The sequence below is a fragment of the Hippopotamus amphibius genome, chromosome 1 (assembly GCF_030028045.1).
Source record: "Hippopotamus amphibius kiboko isolate mHipAmp2 chromosome 1, mHipAmp2.hap2, whole genome shotgun sequence".
Taxonomy (NCBI): Eukaryota; Metazoa; Chordata; class Mammalia; order Artiodactyla; family Hippopotamidae; genus Hippopotamus; species Hippopotamus amphibius.
Window position 1 is genome coordinate 20,342,476 of NC_080186.1, and position 16,401 is coordinate 20,358,876.

Sequence of the window (16,401 nt, forward strand, 5' to 3'; positions counted from 1 at the left end):
AGGGCTTTCTCAAGGACTAGCGCTATCTCGGGAAGCCCTGTGGGGGCCGGGATCCCAAACTTATTCACTCTCATTCATTTATTCATTTATTAACATCACAGACATTTTCCAGCGCCTCCCAGAGGTGCAGCATGCCCCACCCCCACCCCACCCCAACCCCCAAAGAGGAGTCTAAGATCTGGGAACCAGGAAGGGGTGATGAGGCCAGAGGACGACGCTGAAATAGGTTGCGCCAGGCGAGGCGGGCAGGGTGGCGGACCGGCCGGAACACCCCTAGGGCACACAACACCCTGCCGCTCCAGCTACGGAAGAGGACGCTTCGCGGGGCCCGGCCCCGAGCTCCGTCCCTGACGTCGACGGCCGCCTGGGGGCGCTCAAGGCGCGGCCCGCGCGAGTGACGTCATCAGAGGCGGTCTGTTGGAACCTGATCAGTCCCCACGCGTCACATGGCGTCATTGAGCAGTCCGGAAGCGCCCACACGTGTTCTCCCAGCTCCGCTCTAGGACCCCTGGTCCTGCTGTCACCCGTCATGGGTCGCTCCCGCCGGACGGGCGCGCACCGAGCGCACTCCCTGGCCCGCCAGATGAAGGCGAAGCGGCGGCGGCCGGACCTGGATGAGATTCACCGCGAGTTGCGGCCCCAGGTTGCCGCACGGCCCCGGCCAGACCCAGGCGCGGAACCTGATCCCGACCTGCCAGGGGGCGGCCTGCATCGCTGTCTGGCCTGCGCGTGAGTTCCGGCCTGGCCCAGCCTGAGGAGGAGAAGGGTCCGCGGTCCGGGCCGGGGTTATGAGATCCGGCCCCGGGACGCGCAGGATCTCTTCTCCTGGGACCCGTGGGTGTGCCGGCCTCCCATCCCTTCAGACACGGAGCCTAGCGTCAGGGAAATAGGTGTACGCGAGAGGCATCACCTTTTAACTATCCTCCTTACCCCCTATCCCTACAGGAGGTACTTCATCGATTCTGCCAACCTGAAGACCCACTTCCGATCCAAAGACCACAAGAAAAGGTATGCAGGAGTAAGGAAAGGATTGATGGACGGATGCCGGGCAGACAGGGCTTGCATCTGGTCATCTCTCAACTCCTGTTCTTTTTCCCAGGCTGAAGCAGCTGAGTGTGGAGCCCTACAGTCAGGAAGAAGCAGAAAGGGCTGCGGGTATGGGTTCCTATGTTCCTCCCCAGCGGCTGGCAGTGCCCACAGAAGTATCCACTGAGGTCCCTGAGATGGACACGTCTTCCTGACATGGCCTGAGGATGCAAGGCAGAGGAGCTTTCCATGGACAGCGATGCAAGGGCCAGTCTGGGAGAGACTGTGCCAGTCTCTTTTGGTTTGGAGAGTGGATGGCCTCTTCTGGGTGCTCTCCCTCCCAATAAAAGAACTGCATAAAGAGGGCTTGCCTCTGACTCGCTAGCCTCCAGGCCACTCCTACAAATTCAAGCCCTGTAAGGGTTTCTCTACTACTCCTGTGTATAGGGCTTAGGGTGTTTACTGTGTACTTGATTCAGCTTTAGAAACTGCATCCTTGCTTCCTTTAGGGGTCCTGGCATCTGAGCTGAAGCCCCCCGTTGGATCCCAGGTGTGTGGGGGGAGGAGTGGGTAGGATCAGGTTTATACTGTCTTGCTTCCAGTGAGGGCAGGGAATGACCCCTAGAAAAGAAGTACGCTCCCGAGATTGTAGCCCCCACGAGTCACCTACCCCCCCCCCCCCCCCCCGCCAGGGCCCGGGTGAGAGGCTGTCCACTTCGTCACGGAGCCTGTGGCGGCCGCCGCTGCCCCACCATCTTCCAGACAGCATAGCAGGAGCCGCCCAGCCCGAGGACAGCCAGCAGTGCAGCCACAATCCCCACCAGCGGACTCCGGGGCTCTGCCTTCAGCTCCCCGGCTATCTGCATCTGGAGGTGCACAGAGGGTTCACCTGAGGGGTCAGTTGAAACTTCTGGGAAGGTGGAGGGTAGAAAGGGGCTGAGAAGTACAGCTGAGGGAAGGATATATGGATACCATTGCTGCCCCAGGGAGATTCCACCCCAATCCCTCTCGCTTCACTGCCCATCTGGGCCCTGGCTGCTCAGGCGGCAGGGAACGTGACAGCCTGGCCGCTGGGTATCATCCCAGCCATGGTAGGGGGAGGAAGGGGTTGGTGCCTGAAGCCATCATTTGGGGTGCTTACCTGTAGCACTCGGAAGTAGCCAGGGGTCAGGCGCCGAAATCGCATGGTGGGTACCGCTAGTCTCCCTGATGTCCTGTGGGGTAGAAGCGGGAATGAGGACCAGTGGTGCTCATGGTACCAAGAGGCGGAAATCAGGGCACAGAGGTTTCCTGACCTCTCATACGCAAGAGAGCCATGCCCTCGGAGGATGCTCACCAGCGTCTGCCTTCCCAGGTCTGGCAGGGGGTGGGGCAGCTAGACCTTTAAATCTGTCCCTTCCCCCGCCCGCCCGCCCGCCCGCCCTGCCAGCCTTAGGAGCAGCTGTCAGGAGAGATCAGCATCAGGCCTGAGCAGCGCCTCCCCCACCCACCAGGGAGTCCAGGCTGGGTAGGCAGGAGAGGCCTTGCCTGGGAGTGTTGAGGAGTCTCAGGCCTGCACCAGGTATGCGAGGACCTCGCAGCCCTGGTCTTGTCTCTAACCCTACTTCAGATGATTGGATGTCACCAGTCAGCTCTCAGTAAAGGAGGGGTTGGGGGCCTTATTAGCACCCTCTCCAAATAGGAGTAGGCCTTTTTCACTTGGTTTCTGTTAGATCAACCACACCTACCTTGAGGGAAGGCACATTCTACCCCTTTCCCCAAGATAGAGTTCCTGTAGGGACTTGCCCTGCCTCAGCTTGGGGACAATAATAAAAGATCTGCATCTTAAAAAAGCTGCCTAAGGTGTGCTAAAAAATAGTAGCTACTGGGAGTTCCCTGGTGGCCTAGCTGTAGGGATTCCAGGTTTTCACTGCCATGGCCAGGGTTCAATCCCTGAATCCTGCAAGCTGTGCAACATGGCCAAAAAAAAATACTAGCTGACTGTGCTGGGCATTATGCTACATGTATGATTTCATTTGGTAGTAATTATCTCGTAAAAATGGGGGGGAAAGCATATTTGCAGAATAGCATGTAGAGTATCTGCATATAGAGGGAATGAAAGAACACCCAGAAAACCTTAACAGTGGCCCAACCTGGGCAACGAGATGGGGACATGCTGGGGAAAGGGCCCGTCCTCCTTCCACTTAATGACCTGTCGTTACCTTTGAAATTTTTATAGCATATATATGCAAAGACCTTTTATAAACTCATAAAACTGCCTTCAAAATAGAAGCCGCCATTTGCTGTGCCCCTAATTGCCCAGCCCTCCCAGGTGCTGGGGACACAGAGTAAAGGCACCAGTGTGGCTGTTAGGACCCCAGCCTTTTTCTGGGAGTATCTGAGTACACATGCTGAGTTCTTGTTGGTTTCTCCCCTACAGGATTGTGAGTTCAGGGAGGGGAGAGGCTGGCTGGCTTCTCACCTCAGTATCTCATGCCAGCTCAGGATAGGTGTTTGATGAAATCAGGATGGTGGAGGTAGGTCTGTGTTTATTGGGTTTTCCCAGAGTGCCACAGGGAGGCTAGTGTAGGAAGAGGCAAAAACATTAAAGGAGGAAGCAGCATGGAGGAGTGTCAGAGGGATACACACAGTGCCGGGTATGAGGACATGAGGCCAAGGACAAAGCCTGAGAGGTGAGGGTCGAGTTGCCAGTTTGGAGCCTACTGGTTCACCAATGAGGGAGCAAGGCCTGAGGGAACACGGTGAGCTGGAGGTCGCTTGAAGGAAGCAGCCAACAGTCTGCACTCATGTTTGATGCCACGTGTGAAGGTAGGATGGGGTCTACAGAGCTGTCCAAGTTCCAAAGAACTCAGTTTGTATGTGAAATTGTTAAATGATGACAGTTAAAACACACACACCACATGGATATCTGTGGGTCAAATGCAGACTTTGGGTCGCTGGGTGACAGTCAAGGTCATGACAGCCTGGGGGGGTGGGGGGTGAAGGGGAAGCTGAGATGAAGTGAGAGAGTAGCATAGACATATATATACTACCAACTGTAAAATAGATAGCCAGTGGGAAGTTGCTGTATAACAAAGGGAGTTCAACTCAAGGATGGATGATGCCTTAGAGGACTTGGGACGGGGAGGGTGGGCAGGAGTCGAGGGAGGGAGGGAATATGTGAATATGTGTATAAATACAGATGATTGAACTTGGTGGACCTATAAAAAAAAAAAAAAAGATCATGACAGCTTTTGGAGGCCAGGTATTATTGGGGCACTGGTAGAGACTCCACGTTAGGTGGCAGAGGGCAGGCCTCCCAGGCCCTTCCCCACAGAATTAAAACAATAATAACTCAGATCTACCTCATGTTACAGATTTCAAAATATTTAAAGGACATCCTCTCAGAGCTAAAGTCTAGTGCCCCCCCCCCGCCCCCTTTTAGAGAAGAAGAAACAGGTTCAGAGAGGTGTAAGGGAGAGGCTCAGTCTCATAGCAAGTGGAACTGATTTTTTTTTTTGGCTGCCCCTGGTCTTAGTTGCAGGATCTTCACTGCAGCATGTGGACTCTTAGTTGCAGCATGCAGTCTCTTACTTATGGTGGGATCTAGTGCCCCAGCCAGGGACTGAACCCAGGGCCCCTGCATTGGGAGCACGGAGTCTTACCCACTAGACCAGCAGGGAAGTCCCAGAACTGATTTTTTTTTTAAGTTGAAATATAGTTAATTTACAATGTGTTAGTTTCAGGTGTACAGCAAAGTGATTCAGATATATGTGTGTCTATATATATAGACACACACATACATACACACAATATAATAATATATATATTCTTTTTTTGGGGGGGGGGGGCGCATCACGTGGCATGCGGAACTTCCCTGAGCAGGGATCGACCCTGTGCCCTCTGCAGTGGAAGCGTGGCGTCTTAACCACTGGACCACCAGGGAAGCCTGAGAATATATATATTCTTGTGTATATATTCAAATTCTTTCCCCTTATAGATCCTTACAAAATACTGAGTATAGTTCCCTCTTGTATATAGCAGGTCCTTGCTGGTTTTCTATTTTATACATAGCAGTGTATATGTTAATACCAAACTCAAGTGGAACTGATTCTGATTCCAAATCCTGGGAGTCCCCTGGCCTGGGATGATGCCGATGCTGATGCCTGCAGACACTTAGTCTGTGTCAGACATTGTTCTAAGAGGAAAGCTCTTAATCTGGGCTTCCCAACTCAGGGGGCCTATAAACTTGAATGCCAAAAACATTACATTTTTATTTTCACTAACCTCTAGCCAAAATTTACCAGTTCCTTCTTTATGGATTGAAGTATTAGCAGTATCTGTGGCTTTGTCACCAGTAGAAATCACAGATATTTTCATATCAAGTTACAGTCATCCTAAGTATCTCAAGATATCACTTACGCTCATAACAATCTCAAAATGGTGACAGTTGTTAACCCACTGCTAAATCACACTCTGTTTCGGGCGCTCCTGCAACATAGCTGCTGTTGACGGTGCCCAGTGGAGGGTCAGTGACCAAATGGTGACTCCACCTGCTCTCACAATGGTGACCCGGCTTCTCTGTCACTCTCTTGCGTGCCCCGTCTGTAGTTGCTGATCAATAAGCGTGAGGAGGTGAGTCAGAGACCACCCCCACGGTTCCGTGTTACTCTTGCTGGGTAACAACATGCTTATATCATTAGAAAAGGAGAATGTAACTTTCATTTGCCTGTCTTTTTATTTAATGCTGATAAATGCATATGACTATATCATAAATTTGTGGAGTTAGATTTTGATAGTAACTGTCCTTGCAATCGTCAGCATTTTGCTCTTTGCTTTTAAAAGCATCCTTCTGGGCAAGGGTCCAGGGTTTCCACCAGACTGCCAGAAGGGTCCACGGTGCAAAAAAAAAAAGGAGGCTAAAAACCAGTTCTAAAGGTTTGAGCGCTATTAACGGAAGGTACTCTGCACAGCAGCCCTCTGAAATAGGAACGATTGTAGCCATTTTACAGACAGGGAAACTGAGGCGCGGTGGGTAGGCTCAGCCCTGGGTCACACAGCTAACAAGCTGCAGAGCCAGGATTTGCACCTAGGCTCTGGCTTCGTAGCCTCTGTGCTTTGAGGCCGTGCTCACTGCTCACCTTTTGGCCCCTTTTTGAGGAGGCTGAAGGTCATGATTGCACCCCCGCCATTTGAGGCCGGTTTTGGGCAGGCCAGGTCTGAGGCTGGCTGGGTCACACACCAGTGGCACCACCCCCAGGCCTGGTAGCCCAGCCGCCCTAGGATACCTGAAGGGCGGGGCAGGAGGTGGACAGGCAGTAGGCCAGTTGCTGTCACAGCGCCTCACCTGGCCAGCTCTGAGGGCCCAGGTATGCTAATGGCTCCGCCCCCGACCCAGCCCAGCCCAGCCCAGCCCAGCCCCTTCCCAGGTCACGGCTCTGGGAGCGGAAATTCCTGCGCGGGCGAGACCCAGTGGGTGCGGATCTGAGAGGCCGAACTTGGCCATGGAGCCAGTAGCGACCTGGACCCCCAGGAAGGTGGCAGCTTGGCTGAGAGGTGGGTGGGGCCGGGGCAGTATTGGGCCTAAGGGGCACTGGGACGGGGAGAGGAAAAGGAAAAGGGACCTGCTGAGTTTGTCGGTTGGTTAGTCAACAAGTATTTACAGAGGTCAGCCATGAACCTGGCAGAAGGATAATCGAGATGGGGGCGGGTTGGGACCCAGAAGGGGTCTCCCATGCCCCTAGCAGCCTAAGAAGCTGCCAGGGTGGCAATGGGGAGGCAGTGGTTGTGTAATGAAAACAGACGGTGTCGCCCCAGCGGCGGGCCCCCACTCTATCTCTTTCATCTTCCCTCAGCCCCAGGGCGCAGTGGGCTGTTATTAAACCCATTTTTCAGAAGCTGAAAACTACACGCTGAGCCAGGAAGTGATTTGTTCAGGCTTTGGAATAGGGCAGGCCGGGGTGTCTTTCCCCTTCCCCCGACTCTGAACCTCCCAGTGAGCAGAAGCCCTGACCTGACTGGAGGGGTTGGCACAGCCCCTCCCTTAGGCCTCCAAAGGAGATGAGCCCAGATGGGTGGGGAAGGTCCCAGACTGCCAGCAGACTCAGGGAAGTGAAGATCTGACACGCAGCTGGGAGCCTGGAGGGGAGTCAGGACATTCCTACTACAGGGGGCCGCCAGAGCGGAGGGGGCAGCTGGAATCCACTGGGGGCGGACTCGGGGTAAGCAGTCCCGGTGCATGCAGGGATTCAGGGCTGGCGTCCGATTCCAGGCCCAGCCCCTCCCCTCACCAGTTCTGTGACCACAAGTCTCAGTTTCCCTATCCATAAAATGGGACGGGCAACTGTGATCTCATGAAGTGGACCAAATAAGACAGTCATGACGAGGGCCTGGCACCTGTAGTTCAGTGTCAGGGTCTGTTGGGAGGGAGGCAGCACAGCACATTCACTGTGTGCAGGAAAGGAGGTGTTTGAGGGCCCACAGCCATGGAAGAGCAAGTTCTTGAGCCCCTAGTCATGTGCTCTTAATGTCACACAGGGAATGAGGAAGAGCTATTGATCACACACACATACCCCAATGAAAGACCCTGGCTTGGAATGGCAGGGGTTCCTTCAAAGAGTGAGAAAGCTAACTATTAACCTCTATTTGTATGTTTTCCCACCTGTAAAATGGGGATAACAGTATCTCTGGTTTCTAGATTTGGTGAGGATTAAATGTGTTAATATGTATAAAGCCCTTAAATTTTCCCCAACACATAGTAGACATTCACTAGATATTTTTCTTACTTTTGAGTGTCTATCTTATAATAGGCCTGGGCTGGAATTAGAGGTGAACACTTGTTTAAGGCCCAGTCCTTGAAGAGCTAGTGATCAAGTAGGAGAGGTTGGTTCTGTGGTGCAGGTGTCTGTGGAGGTGCAGGGGTCAGTGAGAGCAGCAGAGGCCCCCAGTGCAGCCTGGGGAGTTGTGGAAGGCTGCCTGGAGGGAGTTAGATGAGAAAGGATGTGAAGGAGCTGGAAGAGCAGTCCAGGCAGAAGGAATGGCGCCCTCCAGGACCCTGAGGCACAAGAGCATCCCAAGAGCTGCAGGGAGTTAGTGCTTCGGATCTGAAGTGTTGAGTTTGAGGGGCTGTGCCAAGAGATGACTGGAGAAGCAGGTGGTGGCCAGATCCTACAGGGCCTTGTAGATCATGGTAAAGATTCTGGCAGTAATAACATGGGGGCTGTTGTTGACTGTCTACCATGAACCAAGGGAATTGGTCAAGATATTTGACATGTGTCGTGTCATTGAATACATGTTTAGAAGGTAGGTGGTTTTCTTTTCCCGATTTTATAGGTGAGGAAACTGAGGCACAGAGTAATTAAGTTACTTGCTCAATTGCTATCACTCAGGTCTCCCTGACTGCAAAGCCCCATCAAGCATGACTTGAGCAAGCATCAGAACACCTGGAGGATTTGTTAAAATGCAAATTGCTGGGCCCTGCACCTGAGTTCTGATTCAGCAGGTGTGAGAATTTATTTTTTTGGCCATACCACGTGGCTTGCGGCTTGCGGGATCTCAGTTCCCTGACCAGGAATTGAACCTGGGCCACAGCTGAGTCCTAACCACTGGACCACGAGGGAATTCGCAGAATTTGTATTTCTAACACGTTCTCCAGTGAGGCTGCCACTGCTGGTCTGGAGACCATCCTTCGAGAACCACTGCCCTATATGATCCTACGTCTCACCTCGGTAGCCTTATCTGTGAAATGGGCAAGGCAGAACGCTGCCTGGGTCTCAGGGACCCATCTCTCCTAAGGAGGATGGCTTTTGCTCTGACCAGAAGGTCCCTGACACCCCCTGACTCCCCCATGCTGACCCCTGCTCTCCTTCCAGGCCTCGATGATTCCCTGCAGAACTATTGCTTTGAGGACTGGGAGCTGCCTGGCAAATACCTGCTCCAGCTCTGCCCCCGCAGCCTGGAGGCTCTAACTGTGTGGCCTCTGGGCCACCAGGAGCTCATCCTGGAAGGCGTGGAACAGCTCCGGGCCCTGGTGAGTGAATGGCAGCCACACTGGCTGCAGCTTCCACCCACCTTGGGGGTGCTGATGGGGGGCTGTCCCCTGCCAGGAATTAAGCTGCCTCCTCTCTGGTGCAGAGCTCCAGGCTACAGTCAGAGAATCTGCAGAGCCTGACCGAGGGGCTGCTGGAGGGGATCCGGGCATTCCAGAGCTTAGTCCAAGGTCGCTTGGGGGGCTGTGCTGAGCCCCCTGCAGATGTCCTCAGTGCGGCTGTGGAGCTGGTGCATGAGGCCCGTTCCCTCCTCTTCTGGCTCAACAGGTACCTCGGTCTCCTCCCAGAGTCTGAGTGACTGGTGAGGGGACCCTTCTTATCGTTGGCCTCTTCCGGGAACTGGGAGAGAAAAATAGAGCTTGGCTCTTGTTCAGATATGGTGGAACTGGGAAAAGAGGTTAATTGGTCTGTGTAAGGGCACTGGGTTACCTGGGTTCCCACCCCACCTCCAGCTTGTAATGACAGTCACATCAACAGTATTGCATAAAGAGCTCTCTTTCACGGGCCACTGCTTGTCCCATAGGTCCCAGCTCTAATGTCACCTCCTCAAGGAAGCCTTCCCTGTTAGACACTCTTTTTTTTTTTTTAATTTATTTATTTATTTTTTATTTTTTTTGGGGGTACACCAGGTTCAATCAACTGTTTTTATACACATATCCCCGTATTCCCTCCCTTCCTTGACGCCCCCCCCTCGAGTCCCCCCACCCTCCCTGCCCCAGTCCTCTAAGGCATCTTCCATCCTCGAGTTGGACTCCCTTTGTTATACAACAACTTCCCACTGACTCTTTTACAGTTGGTAGTATATATATGTCTGTGCTACTCCCTGTTAGACACTCTTAAAGCTCCCTACACGTCACAGCAGAAGTTAAATCATCATTGGTGTAATTATATGTTTAATGTCTGTCTCTCCAGTGCCTAGAACAGGGCCTGGCATTTATTAGGCACTTGACACATAAGTCCTGTGCTAAGGTCTTTAGATGTATCAGTCATCTCCTATACCCTGAATCGAAACCCATCAAAGCCTCAGATGTGTAATCGACTCAGACTGGCTCAGTGACTTGACTGTTAAGATCAGTCCCCTAACCACTGCTTTATCCTTCCCCCTGCCAGGTACCTCTTCTCCCACTTAAATGACTTCTCATCCTGCCAGGAGATTGGGGAATTGTGCAGGGAGCTGGGCCAGGCCTTGCAGGAGGTAGGAGAACCAGGGGCCAGGCTTGGCCCAGGCCATAGAGCTTTTTATAACCTGTGAATCATCACAGGATCAGGTGTGAGGGCAGAAAGAGGCAAGGGCAGAGAGAGAGAAGGCCCGGCCACTGGGTAGGGGGTGATGGGGGTGTGGGGGCTCCTACCTGGCAGGGGCAGCTCAGGAAGATCGACTCTCAGGAGAGGGTGGAGGAGGGGAGGGCATGTTTGGTGACTTCTGGGGACCGGGTGTCAGGGGGATGAGACCTTGGGGCCAAAACTCTGAGGCCATGTAGCTCTGGGAAGGGGGCCAGAGTGCAGGACGCTGGGAGGGACTGCAGGGAATCCCCCTGCCCTTGGGAGAAAGCAGTGCGCCCTGCTCAGGGCAGGCCCCTCCTCTCTCTCTGCTTCCAGAACTGTCCAGCGGCTGAGAAGGAGAGCAAAGTCCTGAGGATTGTGAGTCTGGGGGATGGGTGGGACGTGGGGATGGGGTGGGACGGGGCTCAGCTTAGATATCCTGCTTTCCATCCGCCAGAGCAGCCACGTGGCTGGGATCTGCCACAACATTCTGAGCTGCAGCCCGGAGGAGCTGCTGGAGCAGAAGGCCATACTACAGTGCGTGCCGCTGGACGATCCTTCGGTGAGCCCTGACCTCTCCACTCTCACCCCCGGTCCCACGGCAGCCTTGTCTGGGCCCTGAAATCTGGTTCTAGGATCCCACAGAATCCTATACTGTTATGGCTGGAAGGCCCTTTTTGTACCGATGTTAAAGGCCCAGAGGACCTCCCTGGGGTCTCACCATCATTCTGCCCCTTCTCCAGTCCTGAAGGGCGGCAGCAGGTGAGGTCTCAGGTGACACATCCCAGCCCTGGGACAGGGACCTGGCAGGTTAGGGGAGAGGATATGAACTTCTCTGCTTTAGTATTTGACCAGTTGGGAAAACCAGAGGCCCCAGCCCTGCCCTGTCCCGCTCCTGAGCCTGTTTAGCCCTTCAGGAAAGTTGTTGAGAATCTCATACCTCAGAAGTCAGCAAGCTGCTCCCCTCGGCCCTTAGGGGAGGAGGCGGCAGAGCCCAGAGAGGGCAACAGCAAGCCCAAAGCCACACAGCAAGTCGGGCGGTGCCAGGTCGAGGCCAGCTCTTTCCCCCATTCCAGCCACCTATGCGTCCTGGTGCCCGGCAGGGGTCCTGCCCGCTGGCCCTGTGGCCCCCACACCCTCAGTCACGCAGCCTCTGCCTTGCAGGGCCTGGAAATCCACACCACCAGCAACTGCCTGCACTTTGTGTCTCGAGTGGGCAACCAGGTGAGACCCCGACACCCCTCCTAGCTGCCCACCCCCACGGCCCTCTACCCTGCTGGCCAAACCTGCCTCCAGCCCCAGGAGGCTGCACCCTCTGAGCCCCACCCCACACACCAGGTCCCCACCGACTCCCGGCTGCAGATCCTGCCTGGAGACGAGATTGTCCAGATCAACGAGCAGGTGGTGGTGAGTGAGGGGAGGGGCGTGGTGGGAGGAAGGAGGTCCTGAGTAGAACCCAGGTTGGTGGGTGGGGAGGCTCCCTTGGGGAGCCCAGGGTTGTGGGAGCTGCCTTCCGTGAGGTCAGCCAGCTCACACAGGTCAGAGGGTCTCGTGGAGGCTTCCTGGAGGAGGATGAGGTGAGGCTGGGCGGGAGGCTGGGGATGACCGGAGGGTGAGGGCTGTCGGGCTGCCTCAGAGCCTCCTGCCCAGTTCAGTCCAGCCCAGCACCCTGTCCCCCAGGTGGGCTGGCCTCATAAAAACGTGGTGAGGGAGCTGCTGCGGGAGCCAGACAGGGTCAGCTTAGTGCTGAACAAGGTCCCGGTGCCGGAGAGCCCCCCACAGGTACCTGCCACCCGCCCCCGCCCCCAGTCTGCTTTCAGCCCCCGTCTGTCGCCAGCTCCGTCACCTGTTTCTGGTTATTCCCCAGACCCCTTCTCAGGCCCTGGGCCCCCCACACCCAGTGAGCCCATTGCTGGCTTCGGCCCTGCCATCTCCCAGGTAATAGGCTCGGCCTCGGGTGGGTCTTGGCAGGTGGGCCATAGCTCAGCTCATTTCTCCCTGATCTCTCCAGGGGCTCGTCTGGAGACGTCTTCGCCTTCGACCTGACTTCAGACTCGAGTCCCGGACCCAGCCCTGCCACCTGGACAGGTAATTTCAAAGCCCCACAAATTGGCAGATGCCCTGGGCAAGGCATGTGTGGTACCTGACCCTGGACTCTTACACCCCCACCCTACCGCTGGGCCTGGGTCTGAGCTCATGGACCCTCCCTCCTTCTCCTCCCTCCCTGACAGACTCAACCTCCCTTGACCCCGAGCCCCTGCCCAGCCCCCCTGCACCCCCAGCCACAATCCCAGCAGGGGTAGCAGACACTCCGGAGCCTCCAAAACATCCTGACAAGGTAATCCCTGGGGCTCAGCAAGGAGAGGTTTGTGGCTCTGGACCCAGACCCTTCTCTAACCTCCTGTGGTCCTTTCAGAGTCCTGTCCCTGGTCGCAAGAAATCAAAAGGTATGAAATGCACCCGACTGGGGGGGGGGGGGTCTCCTGATATGAGGAGCTCTTGGAAGTTTTTACAGTGCTGGGAAAGACCACCCTCCCAGCACACACTTCACACACAGCCTCTCCTGGAAACAGCTCTGTTTCTGGGGTCAGACAGACCTGTGCTCCCAACCTGGGCCGCTCGCCAGCTCTGTGACTTTGGGTGAAGAGCTCGTCCTCTAACCTTCAGCTTCCGTGTCTCTAAAATGGGAAGAGTCATCCCCCCTCAGAGCGGACACGTGTCACATTCCAAGTACAGAAATATCAGCTGCAGAGGCTCATGGGGGCCCAGGGAGCCGGTTGGGGTCCAGGACGCCCCACCAGCCCCTCATCGACCGGTCATGCTGTGCTGTAGGTGTGGCGACGCAGCTGAGCCGCCGGCGGGTGTCCTGCCGGGAGCTGGGCCGGCCCGACTGTGATGGCTGGCTCCTGCTCCGCAAGGGGCCCGGGGGCTTCATGGGCCCACGCTGGCGCCGCTGCTGGTTTGTGCTCAAAAGACACACACTCTACTGGTACCGCCAGCCCCAGGTGAGACCCCATACACACAGGTAAGCAAGTGAGTCACTTCAGGGCCTTGGCTCCAGTCCCTCCTCCACCGTCCACGCCCATCTGTGGTCACAGGTGGGCCCCAGTGTTCCTATCTGTCAAATGGGGACACTCTTCAGAGAGACCTGAGCAGGTGTGTATAAAAGCAGTCTGGGAAAGGCATCACAGGCCTTGTAGAATCACTTTGAGTCCATCCACCTTTCCTTCCTCTTCTGTTAATCTGTTCATCCTAGGGATGGGCAGTTCCAGCAATTGTTTATTCATTCAGCTAATGTACACCTAATATGCCTACTGTATACCCAGCTCTGGGGTGGGCCCTGGGACGCGGGGAAGAATTGGACCTGTTCCTCAGGCTGGTGGGGAGAGGGATGAATACACACTCAGGGACGACAGGGGAACATGCACTGTGATGGAGGAAGAGCCAGGGGTGGGTGGGAACCCAGGAAAGGTGATCAGTCCACCTGAAGAGTGGCAAAGCCTTCCTGAGAAACCAGTTCCTGAGGGTTAGTCAGATGGAAAAGAGAAAGAAAACCAGGCAGGGAGAAGAGCATTTGCAAAGCCACTTCGTCTGTGTCTGTGACGGAGCAAGTGCGTGAGCGGGCTCCTCTTCCCTGGCTGCTTCTCTGGATGTCTTTGGCTCCCCTTTCCAGGCTCAGAGGTACCCCTTGATTACATCTCCTGCCCCCACCCCAGCTTTCTGCCCTGAGCTCTGGGCATGAGAGATGAGTGGTTAGAGAGTCGAGAAGATGCCTTCTCCCCCACCCCCCGCCCCCAGGAGCCTGACCAGGCCTCGGGGGTGTTGGGGCTTCAAGCTGACCCTCCCACTGTGATCCACCCAGGATGAGAAGGCTGAGGGCCTCATCAATGTCTCCAACTACAGTCTGGAAAGCGGACAAGATCAGAAGAGAAAATAGTTAAGTCGTGCTGTGTGACAGGCTGGGGGCGGGGAGAGAAAGGCAGAGGTGGGTGCCGGAGAGGGGTGGGCAGCAGGTAGCTGGGATTCCCAGTCTAGCCCCTCGGGGCTCTGGACGGGCTCCCCCAGGTGAGCGAGGCCCCTCTGCTCCCCGGCAGCGTGTTCCAGCTCACCCATGACGTGTACAAACCCTTCATCTTTGCTGCTGATACCCTGGCGGATCTGAGCATGTGAGTGCCACCCCCTTCGCCCCCACAGCTCGCACGTGAGTGCTCGGGGACCTGGGCTCAGGAGCCTAGATTCAGATCCCAGCTCTCTGATAGGGCTGGTCAAGACACTCACTCCTCTAAGCCTCAGTTTCATCTTGTATAAAATGGACTACTAAGAATTCCTATCTCTCAGAGTTGCTCTGAGGATTCAATTAGAAGGCGATACAGGTGAAAGACCCTGGCATGCAGTAAGTGGAAACTCCCTGAGACCCATTTGCCCTCCGCAGGTGGGTGCGCCATCTCATTACCTGTATTTCCAAGTACCAGTCTCCAGGCCGCGCCCCCTTGCCTCGAGAGGAAGGTGGGTGTCTCTCAGGGCTGGTTCTCACCTGGTCTCACCTGAGCCTCTGCATCCCCTTTGATGGGGGCTGGGAGCTCAACTCCTGGAGCCCACTCCCCGGCCTGCCCAAAGCCTGTGAAGCTTAGTGTGTTCCCCACCCGCTCCTGTCCACCTCAGACTGCTACAGTGAGACGGAAGCGGAAGACCCTGACGATGAGGCTGGGTCCTGCGCAGCCTCGGTGAGTTAGCGGGCTGATGCGGGGTGAACAGCAGGGCGTGGAGCTCAGACTGATACCCTCCTCCCCCTCCACCCTGCCCGCAGCCCAGCCCGGCCCGAGCTGTGAGTTCACTCCCCGGAGACACATCACCTGCAGCCACCCCTACACAGGGCAGCCCACGGACCTCCTTTGGCGGCCCTCCGACAGGTGCCAAGCGGAGCCGGGGCTGGGAGCCAAGATGGAGGGCTGGGGTGGGCGCGGGCACACCCTCACCCTGCTTCCCCCCCCCCCCCCCCACAGACAACGGCGAAGGGGCCCTGGAAGGAATGGTACGGGGGCTGAGGCTGGGCGGCGTGTCCCTCCTGGGCCAGCTACAGCCCCTCACTCATGAGCAATGGCGGAGCTCTTTCATGCGGCGCAACCGAGACCCCCAGCTCAATGAGCGAGCACACCACGTGCGGGCGCTGCAGAGCACGCTCAAGGTCAGCAGGGCACCGTAAGGGGCAGGGCTCAGGGCTTTCGGCTCAGTTACTGGCCCTCAGTTCTGGGCTCCGCTGTGGACCCGGCTGAATTCTAGGTTCCTGGCACCAGGCTCTCGATTCAAGGATGGGGGCTGGACCGGGCCAGGTGCTGGGTTCTAGGCCCTGGACTTGGGCTCTGCCCCCTCCCTGGGTGATCATGGCCTCTTAACCCCTACACCTCTTCCAGGCAAAGCTGCAGGAGCTGCAGGCCCTGGAGGAAGTGCTAGGTGACCCTGAGCTCACTGGAGAGAAGTTCCGCCGGTGGAAGGAGCAGAACCAGGACCTCTACTCAGAGGGCCTGGGGGCCTGGGGAGTGGAGCAGGCCGAGGGCAGCCCCCAAGTCCTGAACTCTGACTCCAGGGAACAGTCTTCCCACCCCCCACCCTCTGACCCTGAGGAGCACTCCCATCTCTGCCCCCTGACCCCAGAGAGTGACCTCCAACCTCCTGACTTCTAACCCCGGCCCGTACCCTATTCCTAATCTCTGTCCTTGAGGACCACCTCTGACATGTCTAGGACAGAGCATCCCTGCCTTCTGTCCCAGTTTGGACGTTGTGCTTGTGCATGGTTCCATCCCAAGCCGACTGCCTCTGCCTGAGCTTCCACCATTTCTGCTCCTCTCTCCCCTGGCGTGGGGTGAAGTGAGCTTTGTGCCAAGGAAGGAGCGAGAGGCTGGGCTGAAAGAACGCTCTCCTACCCGGGGTCACAGACCTGCCCCCTCCGCCCCCCAGCACGTCTCCATTCCCCAAGCCCGTCTGTACAGGCATTCTTCACTTTACCCAAGAGACATTTTTCAACTAAATAAAGTCAGTTTGTTGAACATGAATCTACACGTGCCTTTTATTTCTGTATTAGAATCTA

At 55.9% G+C, this 16,401-nt stretch overlaps 3 protein-coding genes across 5 annotated transcripts; 2 read left to right on the forward strand and 1 right to left on the reverse strand.

The window, feature by feature from the left end:
* Positions 1-343: 343 nt before the first annotated feature.
* On the forward strand, positions 344-1,413 carry ZNF593 (zinc finger protein 593). The gene is made up of 3 exons (XM_057748467.1): positions 344-729; positions 946-1,008; positions 1,100-1,413. Exons 1-3 carry the CDS (start codon positions 530-532, stop codon positions 1,239-1,241), a joined length of 405 nt encoding a protein of 134 aa, XP_057604450.1. The 5' UTR covers positions 344-529; the 3' UTR covers positions 1,242-1,413.
* A 332-nt stretch (positions 1,414-1,745) lies between these two features.
* Positions 1,746-6,180, reverse strand: ZNF593OS (ZNF593 opposite strand). The gene is made up of 4 exons (XM_057735021.1): positions 6,147-6,180; positions 2,322-2,382; positions 2,168-2,240; positions 1,746-1,892 (listed from the first exon to the last, which is right to left on the reverse strand). The coding sequence occupies exons 1-4, from the start codon at positions 6,178-6,180 to the stop codon at positions 1,746-1,748; spliced, it is 315 nt and encodes a 104-aa protein (XP_057591004.1).
* Positions 6,181-6,424: 244 nt separating this feature from the next.
* Positions 6,425-16,366, forward strand: CNKSR1 (connector enhancer of kinase suppressor of Ras 1). Of its 3 annotated transcripts, XM_057700924.1 has the most exons (21): positions 6,425-6,561; positions 8,877-9,034; positions 9,139-9,320; positions 10,164-10,248; positions 10,653-10,694; positions 10,774-10,878; positions 11,481-11,540; positions 11,655-11,723; positions 11,997-12,098; positions 12,184-12,254; positions 12,328-12,404; positions 12,548-12,654; positions 12,733-12,763; positions 13,149-13,321; positions 14,179-14,252; positions 14,411-14,482; positions 14,749-14,822; positions 14,979-15,040; positions 15,124-15,226; positions 15,320-15,501; positions 15,728-16,366. In XM_057700924.1, the coding sequence occupies exons 1-21, from the start codon at positions 6,510-6,512 to the stop codon at positions 15,995-15,997; spliced, it is 2,151 nt and encodes a 716-aa protein (XP_057556907.1). In that variant the 5' UTR covers positions 6,425-6,509; the 3' UTR covers positions 15,998-16,366. The 3 variants fall into 3 exon arrangements, with proteins under 3 accessions (XP_057556907.1, XP_057556899.1, XP_057556916.1); XM_057700916.1 differs by having other exon boundaries at positions 12,548-12,763; XM_057700933.1 differs by lacking the exon at positions 11,997-12,098 and having other exon boundaries at positions 12,548-12,763.
* Positions 16,367-16,401: the final 35 nt, after the last annotated feature.